This window comes from Hoplias malabaricus, chromosome 2 (genome assembly GCF_029633855.1).
Source record: "Hoplias malabaricus isolate fHopMal1 chromosome 2, fHopMal1.hap1, whole genome shotgun sequence".
In the NCBI taxonomy this organism is placed as follows: Eukaryota; Metazoa; Chordata; class Actinopteri; order Characiformes; family Erythrinidae; genus Hoplias; species Hoplias malabaricus.
The window spans coordinates 68176216-68201911 of record NC_089801.1 but is presented as its reverse complement, the minus strand read 5'-3'; the positions used below and the strand labels follow the sequence as shown (position 1 = coordinate 68201911).

The window sequence follows — 25696 nt, the reverse complement described above, 5'->3', positions numbered from 1 at the left end:
AAAAGACAAGGAAGAGCCAGCAAATGTTGTGGAAACATTTCAGAATTTTTTATAAAAATCGTGAACATAACCTTTATGTCTTAAGTCAGTTATTGAACCATTCCAACTGAAATAACCCTATCTTTCATTTCCTTTTTTTTTAGAAGCACCTCTTGTATGTCCAATCCTAGTAGTGGAAATATTAAAAAAAAATTACAGCGTACGTGCTTTAAAAAAATATTTTCTGATGAATGAAAGAAAAGTTTTGGGGACTGCTTTATTTTAAACAGAGCATTTGAAACAATGACATTTCAGGCTCAAGATGTTTTTACAAAAATTGGCACATGTATGTTTTTCATTGCGAAGGCTCAGTTGGACCCATAAAGATTAAAAAAAATGTGTCCCTTGTGAAAATTGTAAGACATCAAAATCAAATAAACCCAGTTTTGCTGGACTGATATTTCAGTAACGGTGAGATAGTCATACACATGGGTCCCAAATATGGCACAATTTATGCATGCTCAGTGCCACCAGCTCCATGTGTGTAAATCTATATCCTCACAGAAACATAATCAACTGAAAGTACACTACATTGCCAAAAGTATTCCCTCACACATCTAAGTAATTTAATTCAGGTGTTCCAATCACTTCCATGGCCACAGGTGTGTAAAACCAAGCACCTAGACATGCAGACTGCTTCTACAAACATTTGTGAAAGAATGGGTCACTCTCAGGAGCCTAGTAAATTGCAGTGGTGTGCCATGATAGGATTCCACTTCTGCAACAAGTCCAGTCGTAAAATATCCTTGCTACTAAATATTCCACAGTGAAATGTCAATGGTATAACAAAGTGGAAGCAATTGGGAACAACAGCAACTCGTAAAATTACAGAGCAGGGTCAGCGGATGCTGAGACGCATGGACAGGGGTCACCAACTGTCTGCAGAGTCAACCACTTCAGACCTCCATACTTCATGTGGCCTTCAGATTAACCCAAGGACAGTGCATGGAAGCCTTCATGGAGTGGGTTTCTGTGGCTGAGCAGCTGCATCCAAGCCTTACATTGCCATACGCAATGCAAAACGTTGAATGCAATGGTGTAAAGCATGCCACCACTGGTCTCTAAAGCATGGACTCTTTGGAGACGAAACACACTTCATCTGTTGGACAAGACTGGGAGTCCAGGTTTGGTTTTTGCCAGGAGAACTGATTGCATTGTGCCAAATGTAAAATTTGGTGGATAGTGCAGTTGTTTTAAAAACATTTCGAATTAAAAGTCAGGAAACAGCTGTATGGAAAACTGCTCACTCTTTGGAAGATTGTGATTGGAACACTGAACATTAAAGTTCAATCCATGACCCAGTAGATCTTTGAACCTATTCTTGGCATGGAGTCCGTCAAATCAGTTCAAAAACGACATTAATTCTACATTAATATATTCAAACAAATAGTGAGTCACAATGTTATGTCATAAAATGTAATTATGATCACAGAATATGAATACATATAACAAATGGTAAATTTTCCATTCAAAAATATGTGTTTCTCTCCCTGTAAACGTAAACCTATGGTCAATCGATGATGGTCCAGCAAAATAAGTGTTGATCTTGTACCTCTATTAATCCACTCAGCTCCTGAAATAGATGCATTTAATGACTGCTGGAAATGTTAATAAATTTAATAATTTTAATAATAATGGATTTAATAATCCCTGGAAATAAAAAAAAAAAAAAAAAAAAAAAAAAAAAAAAAAAAGCTTGGTCTCTGACTTTTGCACACAGTGCAGTGTATTCCAACAAAGGTCCACAGATTAAGGTCTTGTGTGTCTAATAACAAAGTCCAGAAAATATAACTGTATCTCTGGTTCACAACACTTAATAAAAACATATTGATTAGATTCATTTTGCCCTGTACAGAGTTTATTGATTTTTCTCATAAATAAGAGGAGTGGGCTGTATGTAAGATGCTTGAGCCTGAAATTTCTTTAATAAATTCTCTCTTCAATAATGATATTAAAAAGAAAGAACTCTACCTAGAACCATTTTATCCTGGAGAACACTTTTATAAATGATGCTTTTTCACAGATGTTCATAACAGGCCTATTTATGACTTCACGTTGCATTAAAGGAGTAACTAAAACAGAAAAAAGAGAGAAAATTTTATGTTTTATAGCAACTTGAGCGTAACCAAGCAACATGGTTTCTTTATACATTGATTTGTCTGTCTTCTAGTGTCAGTAGCTATTAAAGCAATGATGTAACATTAAAAACTTCGTCCAGCTCTTAACAAGCAACATCTGCCTTCTTAGAAGCAAACAAAACAAAATTAAACTTGACCCTTAACCCCTCTGTGTATGGAGCCTTTCCAGTGCATTGTACTTATTCTACTAAAACTCAACTCAGCGCTACTTAGCTTTTTTGCTTTTCCATTAAAAAGATACTTTATTAGTGCCTATACGCTCATGGTTCAAAGTGAGCTGAATAGAGACTAAACATAACGTGTAAATATTGTATAGCACTGACAGACACTAACCAGGCGTTTTCAAAATCTCCAAGCTACAGTAGAGATCACATTTGTTTTTTATCAGTCTCACAAGGACAGCTTGTAAAATTATTCCGTGGGCTTTTGAAGAGGTTCAAATGCTTCTTGGACTGGTGGGTGACGAAAGACTCCATTGAGAGCTAGACGGTGCTAAAAAAACCCTCTACTGGTCTGTCAGAACTGATGGAGCTGTGTTCAGTCCAAACAACAACACGTGAAAACACGAGTAAACAATGCTTAACGTTTCCAATGACAATATTGTGGTTTCCAAAGCCCGTGGCTGCCGTTTACAGACTGCATTTTGTGATGTCACCAGCTACTATTTGAGGGGGAGCCATTGTATGGGAAAACCCAATCAGACACAGGCTTAAAACTACTGAGATGTGAAGTGGATGGATTATCATATGACTATAGCACCAGGAAAGGGGTGAGATATTTTGCAGCTAGTGATCAGTGTGCTGTGGAAGTTGATGTGTTGGGAACAGGAAACATGGGAAAGCTAGAGTGAAAATCCTTTGTAAACTTAAATGAAGAAAGGTCGCTGGTTTGATTCCTACAATCATCAGGGAAATTGGAGGCTCTGGGAGTGAAGGAACAGCACTGTCCTCCTCCCTAAGTCCACAGCTGAGGCGCCCCTGAGCATGGCACCTAACCCCCATCTGCTCCCCAGGTGCAAGGGATGGTGTGTGTTCACTGCCCCTAGTGCACTAGTGAGTGTGTGTGTTTGTGTGTGTGTGTGTTCACTACCACAGATGGGTTAAATGCAGAAGACTCATTTTGTTGTACAGTGACAAATAATTGCACACTTTAAACCTTCTCCTATTGTGAAGTTTCTAAGAATAACATCTTGGGGTGGTTTCCCAGACAGAGATTAAACCTAGTCCTGGACTCTATCTCCCTTTAAATTACTCTTCAGTTGGTTTTCAGTAAATGTGATAAAGAACAATGAGTATAGAAATAGAAAGATTTGCCTGATGTAATGTCTCTATACTGTTAATAGAGTTATACTATACTGTTATACTAGACTGTTAATAGAGTTATACTAGACTCTTAATAGAGTTATACTATACTGTTATACTAGACTGTTAATAAAGTTATACTAGACTGTTAATAGAGTTATACTAGACTGTTAATAGAGTTATACTATACTGTTATACTAGAGTGTTAATAGAGTTATACTAGACTGTTAATAGAGTTATACTATACTGTTATACTAGAGTGTTAATAGAGTTATACTAGACTGTTAATAGAGTTATACTAGACTGTTAATAGAGTTGTACTATACTGTTATACTAGACTGTTAATAGAGTTACACTATACTGTTGTACTAGACTGTTAATAGAGTTATACTAGACTGTTAATAGAGTTATACTATACTGTTATACTAGACTGTTAATAGAGTTATACTATACTGTTATACTAGACTGTTAATAGAGTTATACTACACTGTTATACTAGACTGTTAATAGAGTTATACTATACTGTTATACTAGACTGTTAATAGAGTTATACTATACTGTTACTAGGAGAATATGTTATTATGGTTCTATGTAGCACCTTTTTGAAACCTGTTCTGTATAGCACCAAAACAAGGTTTCTACTATTTCTGTTGCTTCTAAACAGAACCTTCTCCTTTATTAAAGAACTGTTAAAGAACCCTCTTTTTTTTTAGAATTTAGGCTTAATCCTTCTCTGGGAAACCACTGCATTGTGGAGGTTCTTCATCCTTTAAAAAGTCTGTATACTCACAAATTGTGTCAAAGATGATACTTCCACATGAGGCATTGCTTAAAGAATCTATTTGGGACAATTGCTTCAGAGTGTGTTAAGTGTTCCCAGAAGAATGAGCTATTGGCTTAGGCTTGAGTGAAGAACTTGTTTTAGTGAAAATACGGACAAAGCTGGATCAATGCACTTTGCCCCTCATGCGTGTTTTGTGCTGTTCATTTCTAATGGATTTGAGTGGCATCATTTAGTTTTTGAAGATAGTGGATCAGATTCTTCTCACAGTTCTTGCTGGAGTTAGAGTTGTAATATTTTGTTGACTCTTGATGCTGTGTTCAAATCCTTCAGCCTGAAGTATGCTGTATATTAAGATACTGATTCAACAGAATGATTCAGATCAGAAATCAGGACGAATAGAAAGATGACCGCAAAAATAAAAGAAGAACGTATCGTCGAATGTAAAGAACAAGTCTTTCGCCTGGCCAAGCTTCCATATCATTCCTTTATACACAGAATGGTGAAAATTATAAATATTTCTGCTGAGTGAATGATGTTACGTTATAGTAAAGCTCCTTCAGGGCATTCTCTCTGAAAACACATAAAAGACATTATTAAGGCATTGTTGAGTTGAATAGGCCATCAGCTTCGCTGCCTATTCAACACCGGAGTTTCATGTAGGTCTCCAGTAGGGAACCAATGTAACATTCAGCTGGTACTGTAAGGGAAAGAGCCTATTTATTAGCAATGTGTGATTACCCTGGTATACGAGGCTACAATTATGCTGGTGTACCGTAGCCTGTTGTTCATAAAGGAGCATGAATTATAAGTGTGCAGCGCTACTGCTGAGAAGGATCAATTTGGATTTGACAGATGATGTTTTTGTGTTAAAATATGCATAAATGTGGTAGTTAATTATGTGATCCTTTATAATCTGTTTTCAGCAGGAGTGTAATGCTCTGATATACATAAAGCAATAGAATTTAACACATACGCCAATCAGCTATAACAATATGAAAACCTCCTTGTTTCTACACTCACTGTCCCTTCTCTCAGCTCCACTGACCACACAGGACCACTTTGTAGTTTTAAAATAACAGAGTATAACCCATCTGTTGCTCAGCATACTTTCTTTGCCCCTTTTCATCCTGTTCTTCAATGTATATATATATATATATATATATATATATATATATATATATATATATATATAAAGCAGGTCAGTTCAAGCGTATCTGTCCATTTATATGAAAATGAACAGTCTTATTTCTTATTTCTCAATCTATTTCTGTTCATTTTCTCTTTTTGAATAATAATAATAATTAACTGACATTATTTTTAACAACACTCTAATGCCTGTATTTAAAGGGATTTTGCATGTGCACTAGACAACATTCCATTTCCTTTGTTTAAAGACACCGTACATCATTTTAGTGTTTTATGTTATGAAATACACTGCCATGGGTTACACAGACAACATGGACGGTATGCGAGTGAGGAGTATCGGTTTGTAAAATGGTTTGTCTCCAACCTCAACCCAGTCAGTAATACAGGTTTGGATAGGGTTGGATTGGACTGGTCTGGTTTTCTTGTTTTTTATTGATTTTGGTTTGGATTGGACTGGATTGGATTGGGAATGAATTGGTCTGGTTTAGTTTGTATTTCTTTAGGATTTTATTGGTCTGGTCTGGTTTGCTTTGATTAGGGTTGGATTGAATTGGTCTGGTTTGATTTGGTTTGGTTTAGTTAGGGTTGCATTGGTCTGGTCTGATTTGGTTAGGTTTGGGATTGGATTGAATTAGTCTGGTTAGGTTTAGTTAGGGTTGTATTGGATTGGTCTGGTCTGGTTTGATTAGGATTGGATTGGTTGAGTCTGGTTTGGTTAGGGTTGGATTGGATATGTCTGGTTTGTTTTGGTTAGGACTGGATTGGACTGGTCTGGTCTTGTTTGATTTGGTTAGGGTTCTATTGCATTGATCTGCTTTGTTTTGGTTAGGGTTGGGTTGGATTGGTCTGGTCTGGTCTGGTTTGGTTTGATTAGGATTGGATAGGTCTGGTTTAGTTTGGCAGTTAGAAATCATTTGTCTGGTTGAGCTAGGTCAGTTTTGGTTTTGTCAGGTGTCCTACTCCTGGATACTTCTCCACTTCATATTCCTTCACACTGCTCTGACACAGCAATGAAGTGAAAATGGTGCATATATATGTGCAGGACAGGAAACCACGCAGAAAATTGAAGTCAGTAATCCCCCCCACACCCACTCCTCTAACACACTACAGCCCCCCACCCCCAATTATGCTTAAAAGGCGCTGGAGAGGCGGGAGCGCGCACCTGACAGATGGTGCTCGTTTTAAACCGAGTTCAAGAGACTCTTCGAGTCACTTTGTGAACATGCGGAATGAAACAGAGCTTTGCGCTCATGCTCTCTCTCTCTCTCTCTCTCTCTCTCTCTCTCTCTCTCTCTCTCTCTCACACACACACACACAAATACACACACACATACACACACACTCTACTTCCCTCTCTAACACATTTTCCCTGTCTTTCATTCTCTTTCTCTTTGTCCCGGGCAGTTATAGTGCTGGGTGTAGGTGTATTAGAGTAGTATTTTGGGGCAGTTAGAGCGGTGAGTGTAGGTGTATTAAAGAAGTATTTTGGGGCAGTTAGAGTGGTGAGGGCAGGGGTATTAGAGGAGTGTTTTGGGGAAGTTAGAGTGGTGAGGGTAAGTGTATTAGAGGAGTATTTGGGGGCAGTTAGAGTGGTGAGGGTAGGTGTATTAGAGGAGTATTTTGGGGGCAGTTAGAGCAGTGAATGTAGGTGTATGAAAGTACTATTTCGAGGCAGTTAAAGCGGTAAGGGTAGGTGTATTAGAGGAGTATTTGGGGGCAGTTAGAGCAGTGAGTGTAGATGGATTAGAGGAGTATTTTGGGGCAGTTAGAGCAGTGAGTTTAGGTGTATTAGAGGAGTATTTTGTGACATTTAGAGCGGTAAGGCTAGGTGTATTAGAGGAGTATTTTGGTGCAGTTAGAGCGGTGAGTATAGGTGTATTAGAGGAGTATTTTGGGGCAGTTAGAGCAGTGAGTGTAGGTGTATTAAAGAAGTATTTTGGAGCAGTTAGAGTGGTGAGGGCAGGGGTATTAGAGGAGTATTTTGGGGCAGTTACAGAGGTGAGTGTAGGTGTATTAGAGGAGTATTTTGGGGCAGTTAGAGCAGTGAGTGTAGGTGTACTAGAGGAGTATTTTGGGGCAGTTAGATCGGTGAGGGTAGGTGTATTAGAGGAGTATTTTGGGGCAGTTAGAGTGGTGAGTGTAGGTGTATTATAGGAGTTTTTTAGGGCATTTAGAGCGGTGAGTGTAGGTGTATTAAAGTACTATTTCAGGGCAGTTAAAGCGGTAAGGGCAGGTGTATTAGAGGAGTATTTTGGTGCACTTAGAGCGGTGAGTGTAGGTGTACTAGAGGAGTATTTTGGGGCAGTTAGAGTGGTGAGGGTAATTTTATTAGAGGAGTGTTTTGGGGCAGTTAGAGTGGTGAGTGTAGGTGTATTAGAGGAGTATTTTGGGGGCAGTTAGAGCAGTGAATGTAGGTGTATGAAAGTACTATTTCGAGGCAGTTAAAGCGGTAAGGGTAGGTGTATTAGAGGAGTATTTTGGGGCAGTTAGAGCAGTGAGTGTAGGTGTATTAGAGGAGTATTTCGAGGTAGATAGAGCAGTGAGTTTAGGTGTATTAAAGGAGTATTTTGTGACATTTAGAGCGGTAAGGCTAGGTGTATTAGAGGAGTATTTTGGTGCAGTTAGAGCGGTGAGTGTAGGTGTATTAGAGGAGTATTTTGGGGCAGTTAGAGCAGTGAGTGTAGGTGTATTAAAGAAGTATTTTAGGGCAGTTAGAGTAGTGAGGGCAGGGGTATTAGAGGAGTATTTGGGGGCAGTTAGAGTAGTGAGGGCAGGGGTATTAGAGGAGTATTTTGGGGCAGTTAGAGTGGTGAGGGTAGGTGTATTAGAGGAGTATTTTGGGGCAATTAGAGAGGTGAGTGTAGGTGTATTAGAGGAGTATTTTGTGACATTTAGATCGGTAAGGCTAGGTGTATTAGAGGAGTATTTTGGTGCAGTTAGAGCGGTGAGTGTAGGTGTATTAGAGGAGTATTTTGGGGCAGTTAGAGCAGTGAGTGTAGGTGTATTAAAGAAGTATTTTAGGGCAGTTAGAGTAGTGAGGGTAGGTGTATTAGAGGAGTATTTTGGGGGAATTAGAGAGGTGAGTGTAGGTGTATTAGAGGAGTATTTTGGGACATTTAGAGCGGTAAGACTAGGTGTATTAGAGGAGCATTTTGGGGCAGTTACAGTGGCGAGTGTAGGTGTATTAGAGGAGTATTTTGGTGCAGTTAGAGCAGTGAGTGTAGGTGTATTAGAGGAGTATTTGGGGGTAGTTAGAGCTGTGAGTGTAGGTGTATTAGAGGAGTATTTTGGGGGTAGATAAAGCAGTGAGTGTAGGTGTATTAGAAGAGTATTTTGGGACATTTAGAGTAGTAAGGCTAGGTGTATTAGAGGAGTATTTTGGTGCAGTTAGAGTGGTAAGGCTAGGTGTATTAGAGGAGTATTTTGGTGCACTTAGAGCGGTGAGTGTAGGTGTATTAGAGGAGTATTTTGGGGCAGTTAGAGTGGTGAGTGTATGTGTATTAGAGGAGTATTTTGGGTAGGTGTAAGGGTATGTGTATTAGAGGAGTTTTTGGGGCAGTTAGAGAAGTGAGTGTAGGTATATTAGAGGAGTATTTTGGGACATTTAGAGCGGTGAGTGTAGGTGTATTAGAGGGGTATTTTGGGGCAGTTAGAGTGGTGAGTGTAGGTGTATTAGAGGAGTATTTTGGGGGCAGTTAGAGCTGTGAGTGTAGGTGTAATAGAGGAATATTTTGAGGCAGTTAGAACTGTGAGGTTAGATGTATTAGAAAATTGTTTTGGGCCTGTTAGAGCAATGAGGGTAGGTGTATTAGAGGAGTATTTTTGGGCAATTAGAGTGGTGAGTGTATGTGTATTAGAGGAGTATTTTAGGGGCAGTTAGAGTGGTGAGTGTAGGTGTATTAGAGGAGTATTTTGGGGCAGTTAGTGTTGTGACTGTAGGTGTAGTACAGGAGTATTTTGGGGCAGATAAAGCAGTGAGTGTAGGTGTATTAGAGGAGTATTTTGGGGCAGTTAGAGTGGTGAGTGTAGGTGTATTATAGGAGTTTTTGGGGGCAGTTATAGAGCGGTGAGTGTAGGTGTATTAAAGTACTATTATGGGGCAGTTAAAGCGGTAAGGGTAGGTGTATTAGAGGAGTGTTTGGGGGCAGTTAGAGTAGTGAGTATAGGTGTATTAGAGGAGTAATTTGGGGCAGTTAGAGCGGTGAGTGTAGGTGTATTAGAGGAGTATTTCGGGGTAGATAAAGTAGTGAGTGTAGGTGTATTACAGGAGTATTTTGGGGGTAGTTAGATCAGTGAATGTAGGTGTATTAAAGGAGTATTTCGAGGCAGTTAAAGCGGTAAGGGTAGGTGTATTAGAGGAGTATTTTGGGGGCAATTAGAGCAGTGAGTGTAGGTGTATTAGAGGAGTATTTTGGGACATTTAGAGCGGTGAGTGTAGGTGTATTAGAGGAGTATTTTGGGGCAGTTAGAGTGGTGAGTGTAGGTGTATTAGAGGAGTATTTTGGGGCAGTTAGAGCTGTGAGTGTAGGTGTAATAGAGGAATATTTTGAGGCAGTTAGAACGGTGAGGTTAGATGTATTAGAAAATTGTTTTGGGCCAGTTAGAGCAATGAGGGTAGGTGTATTAGAGGAGTATTTTTGGGCAATTAGAGTGGTGAGTTTATGTGTATTAGAGGAGTATTTTAGGGGCAGTTAGAGGGGTGAGTGTAGGTGTATTAGAGGAGTATTTTGGGGCAGTTAGAGTGGTGAGTTTAGGTGTATTAGAGGACTATTTTGGGGCACTTATAGCGGTGAGCGTACGTGTATTAGAGGAATATTTGGGGGCATTTAGAACGGTGAGGGTAGAGGTATTAGAAAATTATTTTGGGGCAGTTAGAGCGGTGAGAGGAGGTGTATTAGAGTAGTATTTTGGGGCAGTTACAGTGGTGAGTGTAGGTGTATTAGAGGAGTATTTTGGGGCAGTTAGAGTTGTGACTGTAGGTGTAGTAGAGGAGTGTTTTGGGGCAGTTAGAGCAGTGAGTGCAGGGGTATTAGAGGAGTATTTTGGGGCAGTTAGTGTTGTGACTGTAGGTGTAGTACAGGAGTATTTTGGGGCAGATAAAACAGTGAGTGTAGGTGTATTAGAGGAGTATTTTGGGGCAGTTAGAGTGGTGAGTGTAGGTGTATTAGAGGAGTTTTTGGGGGCAGTTATAGAGCGGTGAGTGTAGGTGTATTAAAGTACTATTTTGGGGCAGTTAAAGCGGTAAGGGTAGGTGTATTAGAGGAGTATTTCGGGGCAGTTAGAGTAGTGAGTATAGGTGTATTAGAGGAGTAATTTTGGGCAGTTAGAGCGGTGAGGGTAGGTGTATTAGAGGAGTAGTTTGGGGCAGTTAGAGCGGTGAGGGTAGGTGTATTAGAGGAGTATTTTGGGGGCAATTAGAGCAGTGAGTGTAGGTGTATTAGAGGAGTTTTTGGGGCAGTTAGAGCGGTGAGGGTAGGTGTATTAGAGGAGTATTTTGGGGCAGTTAGAGTGGTGAGTGTAGGTGTATTAGAGGAGATTTTTGGGGCAGTTAGAGCGGTGAGTGTACGTGTATTAAAGTACTATTTCGGGGCAGTTAAAGCGATAAGGGTAGATGTATTAGAGGAGTTTTTGGGGACAGTTAAAGTAGTGAGTGTAGGTGTGTTAGAGGAGTGTTTTGGGGCAGTTAGAGCGGTGAGTGTAGGTGTATTAGAGGAGTATTTTGGGGCAGATAAAGCAGTGAGTGTAGGTGTATTAGAGGAGTATTTTGGGGCAGTTAGAGTGGTGAGTGTAGGTGTATTAGTGGAGTTTTTGGGGGCAGTTATAGAGCGGTGAGTGTAGGTGTATTAAAGTACTATTTTGGGGCAGTTAAAGCGGTAAGGGTAGGTGTATTAGAGGAGTATTTGGGGGCAGTTAGAGTAGTGAGTATAGGTGTATTAGAGGAGTAATTTGGGGCAGTTAGAGCGGTGAGGGTAGGTGTATTAGAGGAGTAATTTGGGGCAGTTAGAGCGGTGAGGGTAGGTGTATTAGAGGAGTATTTTGGGGGCAATTAGAGCAGTGAGTGTAGGTGTATTAGAGAGGTTTTTGGGGCAGTTAGAGCAGTGAGTGTAGGTGTATTAGAGGAGTATTTTGGGGCAGTTAGAGCGGTGAGGGTAGGTGTATTAGAGGAGTAATTTGGGGCAGTTAGAGCGGTGAGGGTAGGTGTATTAGAGGAGTAATTTGGGGCAGTTAGAGCGGTGAGGGTAGGTGTATTAGAGGAGTATTTTGGGGGCAATTAGAGCAGTGAGTGTAGGTGTATTAGAGGAGTTTTTGGGGCAGTTAGAGCAGTGAGTGTAGGTGTATTAGAGGAGTATTTTGGGGCAGTTAGAGCGGTGAGGGTAGGTGTATTAGAGAAGTATTTTGGGGCAGTTAGAGTGGTGAGTGTAGGTGTATTAGAGGAGATTTTTGGGGCAGTTAGAGTGGTGAGTGTACGTGTATTAAAGTACTATTTCGGGGCAGTTAAAGCGATAAGGGTAGATGTATTAGAGGAGTATTTGAGGACAGTTACAGTAGTGAGTGTAGGTGTATTAGAGGAGTGTTTTGGGGCAGTTAGAGTGGTGAGTGTAGGTGTATTAGAGGAGTATTTCGGGGTAGATAAAGCAGTGAGTGTAGGTGTATTAGAAGAGTATTTTGGGACATTTAGAGCAGTAAGGCTAGGTGTATTAGAGGACTATTTTGGTGCAGTTAGAGTGGTAAGGCTAGGTGTATTACAGGAGTACTTTGGTGCACTTAGAGCGGTGAGTATAGGTGTATTAGAGGAGTATTTTGGGGCAGTTTGAGTGGTGAGTGTATGTGTATTAGGAGTATTTTGGGTAGGTGTAAGTTTATGTGTATTAGAGGAGTTTTTGGGGCAGTTAGAGAAGTGAGTGTAGGTATATAAGAAGAGTATTTTGGGACATTTAGAGCGGTGAGTGTAGGTGTATTAGAGGAGTATTTTGGGGCAGATAAAGCAGTGAGTGTAGGTGTATTAGAGGAGTATTTTGGGGCAGTTAGTGTGGTGAGTGTAGGTGTATTAGAGGAGTTTTTGGGGGAAGTTATAGAGCGGTGAGTGTAGGTGTATTAAAGTACTATTTTGGGGCAGTTAAAGCGATAAGGGTAGATGTATTAGAGGAGTATTTGGGGACAGTTAGAGTAGTGAGTGTAGGTGTATTAGAGGAGTGTTTTGGGGCAGTTAGAGCGGTGAGTGTAGGTGTATTAGAGGAGTATTTTGGGGTAGATAAAGCAGTGAGTGTAGGTGTATTAGAAGAGTATTTTGGGACATTTAGAGCAGTAAGGCTAGGATTATTAGAGGAGTATTTTGGTGCAGTTAGAGCGGTAAGGCTAGGTGTATTAGAGGAGTATTTTGGTGCACTTACAGCGGTGAGTGTAGGTGTATTAGAGGAGTATTTTGGGGCAGTTAGAGTGGTGAGTGTATGTGTATTAGAGGAGTATTTTGGGTAGGTGTAAGGGTATGTGTATTAGAGGAGTTTTTGGGGCAGTTAGAGAAGTGAGTGTAGGTATATTAGAGGAGTATTTTGGGACATTTAGAGCGGTGAGTGTAGGTGTATTAGAGGAGTATTTTGGGGCAGTTAGAGTGGTGAGTGTAGGTGTATTAGAGGAGTATTTTGGGGCAGTTAGAGCTGTGAGTGTAGGTGTAATAGAGGAATATTTTGAGGCAGTTAGAACGGTGAGGTTGGATGTATTAGAAAATTGTTTTGGGCCAGTTAGAACAATGAGGGTAGGTGTATTAGAGGAGTATTTTGGGGCAATTAGAGTGGTGAGTGTATGTGTATTAGAGGAGTATTTTAGGGGCAGTTAGAGGGGTGAGTGTAGGTGTATTAGAGGAGTATTTTGGGGCAGTTAGAGCGGTGAGTATAGGTGTATTAGAGGACTATTTTGGGGCACTTATAGCGGTGAGTGTAAGTGTATTAGATGAATATTTTGGGGCATTTAGAACGGTGAGGGTAAAGGTATTAGAAAATTATTTTGGGGCAGTTAGAGCGGTGAGAGTAGGTGTATTAGAGTAGTATTTTGGGGCAGTTGGAGTGGTGAGTGTAGGTGTATTAGAGGAGTATTTTGGGGCAGTTAGAGTTGTGACTGTAGGTGTAGTAGAGGAGTGTTTTGGGGCAGTTAGAGCGGTGAGTGCAGGGGTATTAGAGGAGTATTTTGGGGTAGTTAGTGTTGTGACTGTTGGTGTAGTACATTAGTATTTTGGGGCAGATAAAGCAGTGAGTGTAGGTGTATTAGAGGATTATTTTGGGGCAGTTAGAGTGGTGAGTGTAGGTGTATTAGAGGAGTTTTTTGAGGCAGTTAGAGCGGTGAGTGTAGGTGTATTACAGGAGTATTTTGGGGGTAGTTAGAGCAGTGAGTGTAGGTGTATTAGAGGAGTATTTCGAGGCAGTTAAAGCGGTAAGGCTAGGTGTATTAGATGAGTATTTTGGTGCAGTTAGAGCGGTAAGGCTAGGTGTATTACAGGAGTACTTTGGTGCACTTAGAGTGGATAGTGTAGGTGTATTAGAGGAGTATTTTGGGTAGGTGTAAGGGTATGTGTATTAGAGGAGTTTTTGGGGCAGTTACAGAAGTGAGTGTAGTTGTATTAGAGGAGTATTTTGGGACATTTAGAGCGGTGAGTTTAGCTGTATTAGAGTAGTATTTTGGGGCAGTTAGAGTGGTGAGTGTAGGTGTATTAGAGGAGTATTTTGGGGCAGTTAGAGTTGTGACTGTAGGTGTAGTAGAGGAGTGTTTTGGGGCAGTTAGAGCGGTGAGTGCAGGGGTATTAGAGGAGTATTTTGGGGCAGTTAGAGCGGTGAGTGTAGGTGTATTGCAGGAGTATTTTGGGGCAGTTAGAGAGGTGAGTGTACGTGTATTAGAGGAGTGTTTTGGGGCAGTTAGAATGGTGAGTGTAGGTGTATTAGAGGAGTATTCTGGGGCAGTTATAGCAGTGTGTGTAGGTGTATTAGAGGAGTATTTTGGGGCAGTTAGAGTGGTATGGGTAGGTGTATTAAAGGAGTATTTTGGGGGCAGTTAGAGCAGTGAGTGTAGGTGTATTAGAGGTGATTTTTTGGGCAGTTAGAGTTGTGACTGTAGGTGTAGTAGAGGAGTATTTTGGGGACAGTTAGTGCGGTGAGTGTAGGTGTATTGGAGGAGTGTTTTGGGACAGTTAGAGCGGTAAGTGTAGGTGTATTAGAGGAATTTTTTGGGGCAGTTAGAGAAATGAGGGTATGTGTATTAGATGAGTATTTTGGGGCATTTAGAATGGTGAGTGTAGGTGTATTAGAGGAGTATTTTGGGGGCAGTTAGAGCAGTGAATGTAGGTATATTAAAGGAGTATTTCAGGGCAGTTAAAGCAGTAAAGGTAAGTGTATTAGAGGAGTATTTGGGGGCAGTTAGAGCGGTGAGTGTACGTGTATTAGAGAAGTATTTCTGGGTAGTTAGAGTGGTGAGTGTAGGTGTATTAGAGGAGTATTTTCGGGCATTTAGGGCGGTGAGTGTAGGTGTATTAGAGGAGTATACTGGGGCAGTTAGAGTGGTGAGTGTAGGTGTATTAGAGGAGTATTTTGGGGCAGTTATAGCAGTGGGTGTAGGTGTATTAGAGGAGTATTTTGGGGCAGTTATAGCAGTGGGTGTAGGTGTATTAGAGGAGTATTTTGGTGCAGTTAGATTGGTATGGGTAGGTGTATTAAAGGAGTATTTGGGGGCAGTTAGAGTGGTGAGTGTAGGTGTATTAGAGGAGTGTTTTGGGGCAGTTAAAGCGGTAAGGCTAGGTGTATTAGAGGAGTATTTTGGGGCAGTTAGAGTGGTGAGTGTAGGTGTATCAGAGAAGTATTTCTGAGCAGTTAGAGTGGTGAGTGTAGGTGTATTAGAAGAGTATATTGGGTCAGTTAGAGAGGTGAGTGTAGGTATATTAGAGGAGTATTTTGGGGGCAGTTAGATCAGTGAGTGTAGGTGTATTAGAGGAGTATTTTGGGGGCATTTAGAGCAGTGAGTGTAGGTGTATTAGAGGTGATTTTTTGGGCAGTTAGAGTTGTGACTGTAGGTGTAGTAGAGGAGTATTTTGGGGACAGTTAGTGCGGTGAGTGTAGGTGTATTGGAGGAGTGTTTTGGGGCAGTTAGAGCGGTAGGTGTATTAGAGGAATTTTTTGGAGCAGTTAGAGAAATGAGGGTATGTGTATTAGATGAGTATTTTGGGGCATTTAGAATGGTGAGTGTAGGTGTATTAGAGGAGTATTTTGGGGGCAGTTAGAGCAGTGAATGTAGGTATATTAAAGGAGTATTTCAGGGCAGTTAAAGCAGTAAAGGTAAGTGTATTAGAGGAGTATTTGGGGGCAGTTAGAGCGGTGAGTGTACGTGTATTAGAGAAGTATTTCTGGGTAGTTAGAGTGGTGAGTGTAGGTGTATTAGAGGAGTATTTTCGGGCATTTAGGGCGGTGAGTGTAGGTGTATTAGAGGAGTATACTGGGGCAGTTAGAGTGGTGAGTGTAGGTGTATTAGAGGAGTATTTTGGGGGCAGTTATAGCAGTGGGTGTAGGTGTATTAGAGGAGTATTTTGGTGCAGTTAGATTGGTATGGGTAGGTGTATTAAAGGAGTATTTTGGGGCAGTTAGAGTGGTGAGTGTAGGTGTATTAGAGGAGTGTTTTGGGGCAGTTAAAGCGGTAAGGCTAGGTGTATTAGAGGAGTATTTTGGGGCAGTTAGAGTGGTGAGTGTAGGTGTATTAGAGAAGTATTTCTGGGCAGTTAGAGTGGTGAGTGTAGGTGTATTAGAAGAGTATATTGGGTCAGTTAGAGAGGTGAGTGTAGGTATATTAGAGGAGTATTTTGGGGGCAGTTAGATCAGTGAGTGTAGGTGTATTAGAGGAGTATTTTGGGGGCATTTAGAGCAGTGAGTGTAGGTGTATTAGAGGAGTATTTTGGGGCAGTTAGAGCGGTGGGTGTAGGTTTATTAGAGGAGTATGTTGGGGCAGTTAGAGCGGTATGGGTAGGTGCATTAAAGGAGTATGTTGGGGCAGTTAGAGCGGTAGGTGTAGGTGTATTAGAAGAGTTTCTCTGGGCAGTTCTGGGGATTGGGGAGGTTCTTTGGTTCTGGGTGGCTGCTGTGATGTTCTCTGACGGAGCCTGTGTTGAGGGGAATACTTGGTCGTGATCAGTGTTCCAGCAGAAGTGTAATTGGACAGAAATGTGCAGTAATTGTATAATGGCGGCGTGTTGTCCTGGCGCTGATGAGTGTGATGATTAAGTTGTTAACTGTGTTGCACCGACGCTGATATTTAGCCTGTTATTTTTCGCCTCAATTAACAATTAATTGAGATATTCTGAACAAGTGTGGTGTGAAATTTGAGTGATGTGTGTGCGCGTCCCCCTCACTCCCCTCTCTGCGTGCCATCAGAGCGGGCTACAGGGCTTTTCTTCATACACTCATCATATTCACCAGCACATGGCTTTGCTGGGGCGTGTTTGTTTGCTCAGTGATTTCTATTTTGTTCCAGATGTTTGGAGGCAGTAGCCGTTTCATGAACAGAGCTCACTCTCCTGATTTATATAGATTTTTCAGGGTTTGGTAAACCCTGGGGAGGACAGATCTGGCAAACTGTTGTTTACTGGAACCTGTGAAAACCTAATTATCATGTTATTATAATAACAATATAATAATAATCTATTAATATAATAAGAAGGGTATTGCATTTCATTTTCACTCATTTAAATTAGAATGATAGATACTGTTTAGCTATAATATAAAGCACTTCTGGAGAAGTTTTTGGAAAACATTTTTATTTTACTGTATATATGTTATTTCCAAAAAGTTGGGACACTGCAAAATGTCAGTTAAACACAGAATGCAATGATGTGCAAATCATTTAAAGCCTATATTTAAATTCAAATAGTACATGCAGCATTTGAAATATTAAAACTGACAACATTCATGAACGTTTATGATGAATATTTTTCCATTTTGAGTTTTATTCCAACAACACATTCCAAAAGAGTTGACACAGGAGCAGATTTACCACCGTGTTACATCATCTAGAAGTGTTTTGGAATTGAGGAGACCAGTCACTGTAGTTCTTTACTGTTTTAAGTTGAGGAAAGTTATCCTTGAGGGCGGCACGGTGGCGCAGCAGGTAGTGTTGCAATCACACAGCTCCAGGTTCTGAGGTTGTGGGTTTGATTCCCGCTCTGGGTGACTGTCTGTGAGGAGTTGGTGTGTCCGTGCGGGTTTCCTCCGGGTGCTCGGGTTTCCTCCCACAGTCCAAAAACACATGTTGGTAGGTGGATTGACGACCATGGACCAAGTGTCCATAGGTGTGTGTGTGTCTGTGTTGCCCTGTGAAGGACTGCCGCCCCCTCCAGGGTGTATTCCCGCCTTGCGCCCAATGATTCCAGGTAGGCTCTGGACCCACCGCGACCCTGAAATGGATAAGCACTTACAGATAATGAATGAATGAATGAATGTTATCCTTGAATTGTTTTATTATTTGCCCACACAGTTTTTCACAGAATGATGAACCCCTTCCTAGATTTACTTCTGAAAGCCTTCTTAGGACAGACATGAATTAAAACATATATTAAGAGTTTTATTCCAAACTGTCTGTGTCTAAAGTTTGTTTGACTAAATTGTGAAATGCAGAGGCTACAATTATACACATGTGGGGTTAATGTGATGTCTGGTGTTGACGTTAGGGTGAGGGTGATGTATAGTGTTGAGGTTAGTGTAGTGTAGGGTTAGAGTGATGTCTGGTGTTGACGTTAGGGTGAGGGTGATGTATAGTGTTGAGGTTAGTGTAGTGTAGGGTTAATGTGAAGTCTGATATTGACGTTAGGGTGAGGGTGATGTATAGTGTTGAGGTTAGTGTAGTGCAGGGTTAGTGTGATGTCTGGTGTTGAGGTTAGTGTGAGGGTGATGTATAGTGTTGAGGGTAGTGTAGTGTAGGGTTAGAGTGATGTCTGGTGTTGACGTTAGGGTGAGGGTGATGTATAGTGTTGAGGGTAGTGTAGTGTAGGGTTAATGTGAAGTCTGATATTGACGTTAGGGTGAGGGTGATGTATAGTGTTGAGGTTAGTGTAGTGCAGGGTTAGTGTGATGTCTGGTGTTGAGGTTAGGGTGAGGGTGATGTATAGTGTTGAGGGTAGTGTAGTGTAGGGTTAATGTGAAGTCTGATATTGACGTTAGGGTGAGGGTGATGTATAGTGTTGAGGGTAGTGTAGTGTAGGGTTAGAGTGATGTCTGGTGTTGACGTTAGGGTGAGGGTGATGTATAGTGTTGAGGGTAGTGTAGTGTAGGGTTAATGTGAAGTCTGATATTGACGTTAGGGTGAGGGTGATGTATAGTGTTGAGGTTAGTGTAGTGCAGGGTTAGTGTGATGTCTGGTGTTGAGGTTAGTGTGAGGGTGATGTATAGTGTTGAGGGTAGTGTAGTGTAGGGTTAGAGTGATGTCTGGTGTTGACGTTAGGGTGAGGGTGATGTATAGTGTTGAGGTTAGTGTAGTGTAGGGTTAGAGTGATGTCTGGTGTTGACGTTAGGGTGAGGGTGATGTATAGTGTTGAGGTTAGTGTAGTGTAGGGTTAATGTGAAGTCTGATATTGACGTTAGGGTGAGGGTGATGTATAGTGTTGAGGTTAGTGTAGTGCAGGGTTAGTGTGATGTCTGGTGTTGAGGTTAGTGTGAGGGTGATGTATAGTGTTGAGGGTAGTGTAGTGTAGGGTTAGAGTGATGTCTGGTGTTGACGTTAGGGTGAGGGTGATGTATAGTGTTGAGGTTAGTGTAGTGTAGGGTTAGTGTGATGTCTGATGTCGACGTTAGGGTGAGGGTGATGTATAGTGTTGAGGTTAGTGTAGTGTAGGGCTAAGGCTCTTTTCCACAGCATGGGTCTGGCTCTACACGACTCGACTCTACTCTGCTCGGCACGCTTAAAGCTTGTCGCTTTTCCACTTTCAGGGCTCTCCCACAAAATGAAGCCAGTGACATTGAAAAAAACCCATCTCTTACAGGAATCATTGTCTTTGAAAAGCACAACAACGGCGGCGGTAAAGTTTGGCGCTGTTTATTTCATGTGTATTGGCGTGTTGTTTTAGTTTTTTGGACTGAACACAGCTCCACACCCCAGTTCTCACAGATCAGTTTTACTTGTTGCACGTTCGGCTTTCACTAAAGATTTTTGACCGCCATCGGCCCAAGAATCATATAAACCTCTTTAAAACACCTCGAGGGAATGTTACGAGCTGCTGTTGTGAGTCTGATAAAAAAAAAATTAAAAGTAACTTTCAAGCTTATGGTTTGTGCTGGATTTCAATGGGCTCTGCATTTCATGGTGATTGACATGGCTCTGGCCAATCAGCGCTCTGTATGGTTTACACATCACTATTTAGTACCTACTCAGCACGGTTGGAACCCTGAGTGAGCTGGGACTGAAAAGCTACCTGGTTCCAGGGACCAGGCACCAGATTTGGCCAGTGGAAAAGCAATAGAGACATGCTAAGACGTGTTGGTCCCATGCAGTGGAAAAGCGCCATTGGTGTGATGTCTGGTGTTCACATTAAGGTCAGTGTGATGTGATGTATAGTGTTAAGGTTAGTGTAGTGTAGTGTTAGCTCACGGTTGTAGTTAGCTTTACTGTAGCGTGTACATTTCATGCTTAAGTGCCACAAAAACATGACACTGACACCCCGGTGCACTAAGGTGAGTGTTATGCACTCAATATGAGCTGTTCATTACTCAGAGCGGAAACTAGAAGCTCATTAGTGGAGTTCAAGGGAGGCTATGGTCATTTTATCCATTTTTCTGTATTTCATTGTTCTTCCTCTACAATGTCCAGCACGGTCACTGTGGTCACTGATCTAAAACTGCCCTTGTACTGTGTCTGGTTTTAATATATGTTAAGCTATGAAATGAGAAGTGATGAGTTGTCCTACCTAGCAATATGTCCTACTTAGCAGCGCTGTGCATGCTAAGACTAATAATTTTTTAGTGTTTTCATGTGTTTTTTTATGATCATTTTGTTTTCCTTGGGTAGATTATACAGTCTTAGTTTACTGTTATTATTTGCTTGAGTGTTACAAAACTCTACTTGGAAAATTAAAGAAAAAAAATGTATACAATATTTTATTATCATCTTTACGCACATACTGGGGTTGATGCTATTCATAGATCCAACTTATACTTATTTGGGGGCATTTTCTGATGTGCTTTTTGTTTAGGTGACTCTACTTGTAAAAGTACACTAGGGTAGCACATTTTAACAAAGTACACCATCACTCTGGTGGTACCTTTTGCTCTCACTGTGGTGGTACCCTCAAGGGTACATTTCTGTACTTCAGTTAGGGAACATAATTGTTCCATATCCTATATTAATTGTACATTGAAAAACTGTGTTGGTTGCATATGCCACATTTCATTTCCAGGACTTATATTATGTGGTTTTAATGTACGCATTTCTATAATGAATGATTCTGTAACAAACTAAAGTGTAATGTAGATTTAGGGGACCAAAACTAGACCTTAAAATCGCTGTTGAGCCTTTAAAGGTACATTTACACCGTTTGTACTTTTAGTGACCACTTATGTACCTCTTTCGTACCTTTTATTTCTGAGAGTGTAGCACAACTCGACAGAAATACCGGAAATCAGTGTTTCTACAGTAAGAGCCCCCCGTTTCTGACCCCTTTATCCCCCAAAACCACGTGCGGACAATGAGCCCGCGCTGGCACGTGCGCTGGGCGTCAGTTGTGCGTTGCTTAGCAACGGCCCTAACAGGGAAGCACCTGTGGCTCGGCTGAAAAGACTCTTTCAGATTTTACAGACCTAAAAAAAAAAGAAAGAGAGAGAGAGAGAGAGAGAGAGAGACTGATTAAAAACGATAAAGAGAATAAGATAAAAAGAAACGAGAGAGTGAGAGAGAGACAGAGAGAGAGAGAGAAAATGTAGAGAGGCTGATAGGGTAAATAAGAGAAGCAGAAATTGAGAGAAACAATGTTCTTTTTCTTGACCAGTGCTGAGGTGTACATGTCTCAGTAACAGAATTAAAGCACCACTTTACAAGGACTAAAGACCGCTCAGAATTCAGAATTCGTTTATTAATATTTATTCTTTAAATAATTAACGCCTGAACATCAATCAGTCCAAAAGGACAATAAATGGGCGACTGCGATTTTGGCCACTGTTGTTAGCTCACATTCACTTCACTGGTGGAGCACAGACCTCGTTCGCTACTGTTCTTCTGCATCAGCCAGTACTCCACCTGTCATCACATTCATCAGCCCAGGAGACCATAAATATTAATTACATTAGTGAACAGGCATACACACAGGCCTGACAGCACTGTTCGGGAAAAATAAAAACGTGGTAAATGGACGTGCAGTAATTTTAAGGTCCAGTTGTATTCGACAAACGTTTGCACTATACATTCCCTTATCTAGGAGAAGTGAATAACTCTACATTTAAAGAGAATTTATATGGAAATATAAACAGTTAAAGGAACTGAGGACGTACCCGAGAACCACAGTGAGAGTTTCTGAATCATTTTAAGATGGAAAGACAAAGTTTGTTTATCTCTTCGTGGTCAGAAATCCGGAGATTGCCTCCCACAGTCTTAGTAAAAAACAATAAAAAATTATATATATATATATATATATATATATATATATATATATATAGAGAGAGAGAGAGAGAGAGAGAGAGTCTTGCTTTGGAGCTGTATTTAATGTATATATTTTGTAAAATGCGTTCGTCCTATAACCACCAGGTTTTCCTTTAAGGAGAACTCCGCTCTGTGAGGACATGTTCCTGTGGGGAGCCGGAATTATTATTTTTATTATTATTATTTTTAAGCCCAAGCTATTTTTTTAGAGTTGTACAGAAATTTGAAATGTGTTGTTTCCATTTGAGGTTGGACAGTGGACGCTTTACTTATTTGTTTAACGTACATTTCCCAAAGCCCCGTCGCAGAAGCGTTTCGCGGCTTGTAGCTTCTATTTACCTCAGCGCTTTAGCATCTTTTTCATCATCTGTGTAAACAGTGAGAGGAGGCAGCGCGCTACTTTCTGTCTCAGTGCGCGGTAGCGGGTTAAGACGGGGTCTTGTTTATGAGGTGTGTGCGTGTTTATCGGCTCACTGTAGCCTACTTTACTGTTTATCAGTGTGAAATACTTAGCCTCAAAATATTAGCATGCCGGATATATTTTTAAACTGTTTACGCGTCACGTGACCGCGCATGCCGTATGCTAATCGCCCCCCCCCCCCCCCCCACCCTCCTCCTTGTTTCCCGCGCTCTGATTGGTCGGCTGCGGGTCATTTATGCGCGCTGTCAGAGCTGAGCGTATGGCCGCGCGCTCTGTGCCATTAACTTTCCTAACGGAGCGGCGCGAGGAAAAGTGTCTCACACAGGCTTTCATCAGAGAGAGAGAGAGAGAGAGAGAGAGAGAGAGAGAGAGAGAGTACAAGAAAAAGGAGAAGTGACTTGACAGAGTGAAAGAAGAAAAGAGTAAACAGAAGCAAAGGATCTGACTCTAAAAGAGGAGAGAGAGGGGAGAAAACACTGTAGAGAGGAAGAAAGAGGGAGAAAAGAAGGGGGGAGACTCGACTGGACTCCAAAACAGAGAGAGAGAGAGAGAGACAGAGAGGAAGTGAAGGAGGAAAAGAAGCGACCTGACCTGAGAAAGAAGAGCCTCGCTGTGGATTGTATCGGCGTGGTTATGTTTCCTTGTTTGTTTGTTTAGTTGTTTGTTTGTTTGTTTGTTTTCCTCGGGAGGGAGAGTGAATGCTCTTGTTGTTGTTGCTGCTGCTTTCTTCCCGGCTGAGGAGCTTGTGAAAGACTAACCGGCTGAATGTACAGCATGATGATGGAGACGGACCTGCAGACCTCCGCCGGCGGCGTGGGGTCGCATGCGGGGTCGGTGCCGATGGCAGGAGGCGCGGGGGGAGGAGGAGGAGGTGGAGGTGCTGTAGGAGGCAAAACCGCGGGCCAGGAGCGCGTGAAGCGTCCCATGAACGCCTTCATGGTGTGGTCGCGGGGACAGCGGCGCAAAATGGCGCAGGAGAACCCGAAGATGCACAACTCGGAGATCAGCAAGCGGCTGGGCGCAGAGTGGAAGGTGATGTCCGAGGCCGAGAAGCGTCCGTTTATCGACGAGGCCAAGCGCCTGCGCGCCATGCACATGAAGGAGCACCCGGACTATAAGTACAGGCCGCGGCGCAAGACCAAGACCCTGCTGAAGAAGGACAAGTACTCGCTGGCCGGGGGTCTCCTTGGCGCGAGCCAGAGGGGGCTGGAGAGCCCCAGCAACGGCGGCGTGAGTGCCGCAGCCACGGGGGGCTACACGCACGTGAACGGCTGGACGAACGGCGCGTACGCAGCGGCCGCGGCCATGATGCAGGAGGCGCAGCTGACATACGGCGGAGGCGCAGGTGGAGGCGGAGGCGGAGGTGCCGGAGGAGGAGGCGCGGGAGGAGTGAACCCACACCACATGCACGCGCAGCACCGGTACGACATGAGCGCGCTGCAGTACAGCCCCATCTCCAGCTCGCCGGGCTACGGGAGCGCGCCCTACACAGGGCTGGCCTACGCGCAACACCACCCGCACCCCCACCACGCGCACCAGCACAACAACCACAGCCACGGCCAGCACCACGGCCACGGCCAGCACCAGCACCAGGGCGCCGCGGCGCTGGTCAAAGCCGAGCCCAGCGAGAGCCCCTCGCTGCGGGACATGATCAGCATGTACTTACCGGCGGCGGCGGAGCACCGGGACGCGGCGGAGCACAGCAGACTACAGCCGCTGCCGCAGCACTACCACAGCGCAGCCGCAGCGGCCGCCGCCGCCATCAGCGGAACCGTGCCTTTAACGCACATTTAACGGCAAACAAACAAACAATGTACACTTGTGAAGAAAGGGAAGAATAAGAAGAAAAGAACAAAAACAAACAGACACACAAGCATCCGGAAAGAAGTAACCAAATATTTACCTCTCTTTCAGACCCGAGACGGTCGCGCGCTAAAAGTTTGAGGGGTGCACAAACTTTGCACAAGTTTCAGCAACCCCACCCTCACCCCTACCCCCACCCTCTGGTCCGAATTATATGTTTTTGTTGGATTTGTTGTGAAAAGTGAAGGCGTCCTCTACAGGGAACAAGTAAAAATAAACATGGCCCGAACACGTTTTCGTACGTAAAAAAAAAATCGTAAGAAACAGACATGTGCCATAATCTCAGCGCAGGCCAATTTTTATTTTGCAGTGATTATTGATATTTTACCAAACAAACTGTTCAGCCGCTGTCTGTAGAGGACCTGGTTATTTTCACTTCAACAAAACATTGGGTCATTTGACCGGGTGTGCTCAAACTTTTGCCTACGACTGTAGCTTTTTTTTGTACAGAATGCTTTTTTCTGTTTGTAAATTTAAAGTGATTTATTATTATTATTATTATTATTATTATTATTATTATTATTTAAAGCTGAAACACTGATTTGTCCCCGTTTCTACATGATGAAAAACACTGCTAAACGCCCCAGTTCTGGAGCTTTCTGAAGTCCTCGGGGCTTCTCTGATTTTTGGGGCGGTGTGAGGAGGAGCAGGCGGCTGCGCTGCAGTTAAAACCGTGCAGTGTTTTATCAGTTGCTCGCAGCACTCTCCTCTGTTTGTAAACACGTGACTAAGCCTGTGTACCTGATCCTCTTTTTTTCCTTTTTTTGGTCGTTGTATTTTCTCTTGTACATTGTGCATATATTATTATAGAGACAAATGATAGACCGACTGTAAATAGTTTCCTTAATTCATTTTTGCAAGAAAAAAAGGAAAAGTTTTTTTTTTTTGCGTTGGTATGAAATGAATAAATTTCACAGCTGTTGATCTTATTCTGGATAATTTCCTGTTTGTATCGTGTCTCGTGTTTTCGTCTTGGTAAAAAATTAACGTTAAATAGCTTGATGTGATAAAAATTATTTTAATAATCAGGGATCAACATTTAAACGAGATTCGCGCCAGATCAGATTTCATTGATTACATTTTAAAGATATATTCGTAAAAAAAAAAGAAATTGTTTTTTTTAATTGTAAAAATATGAAATATGAAATAAATGGTTAAGAAGATTCATTAAAGGCATAAAACACAAAGAATTGGGGCAGACTTGAGGAAACCAGAGAGAGGACACTGCGGGAAAATAGTAATGATTCAATCTGGTTATATTATTATTTTTGTCATTTTGTTATACGTAATATAGTGTTTTCTTTTTTGTTTATAACAGACAGGACTGACAGGATTATTCCCCCATTATTATTATTATTAT

At 41.9% G+C, this 25696-nt stretch overlaps 1 protein-coding gene across 1 annotated transcript; it reads left to right on the top strand.

Moving 5' to 3' along the window:
• Nucleotides 1–22777: 22777 nt before the first annotated feature.
• sox1b (SRY-box transcription factor 1b) lies at nt 22778–25195 on the top strand. Its single transcript, XM_066659969.1, has one exon. The coding sequence runs from the start codon at nt 23239–23241 to the stop codon at nt 24265–24267; it is 1029 nt and encodes a 342-aa protein (XP_066516066.1). The 5' UTR covers nt 22778–23238; the 3' UTR covers nt 24268–25195.
• The last annotated feature ends 501 nt before the right edge of the window (nt 25196–25696 follow it).

Excerpts from the sequence above, each read along its gene's own strand:
- sox1b (XM_066659969.1), top strand. The coding sequence starts at position 23,239 with ATGTACAGCATGATGATGGAGACGGACCTGCAGACCTCCGCCGGCGGC.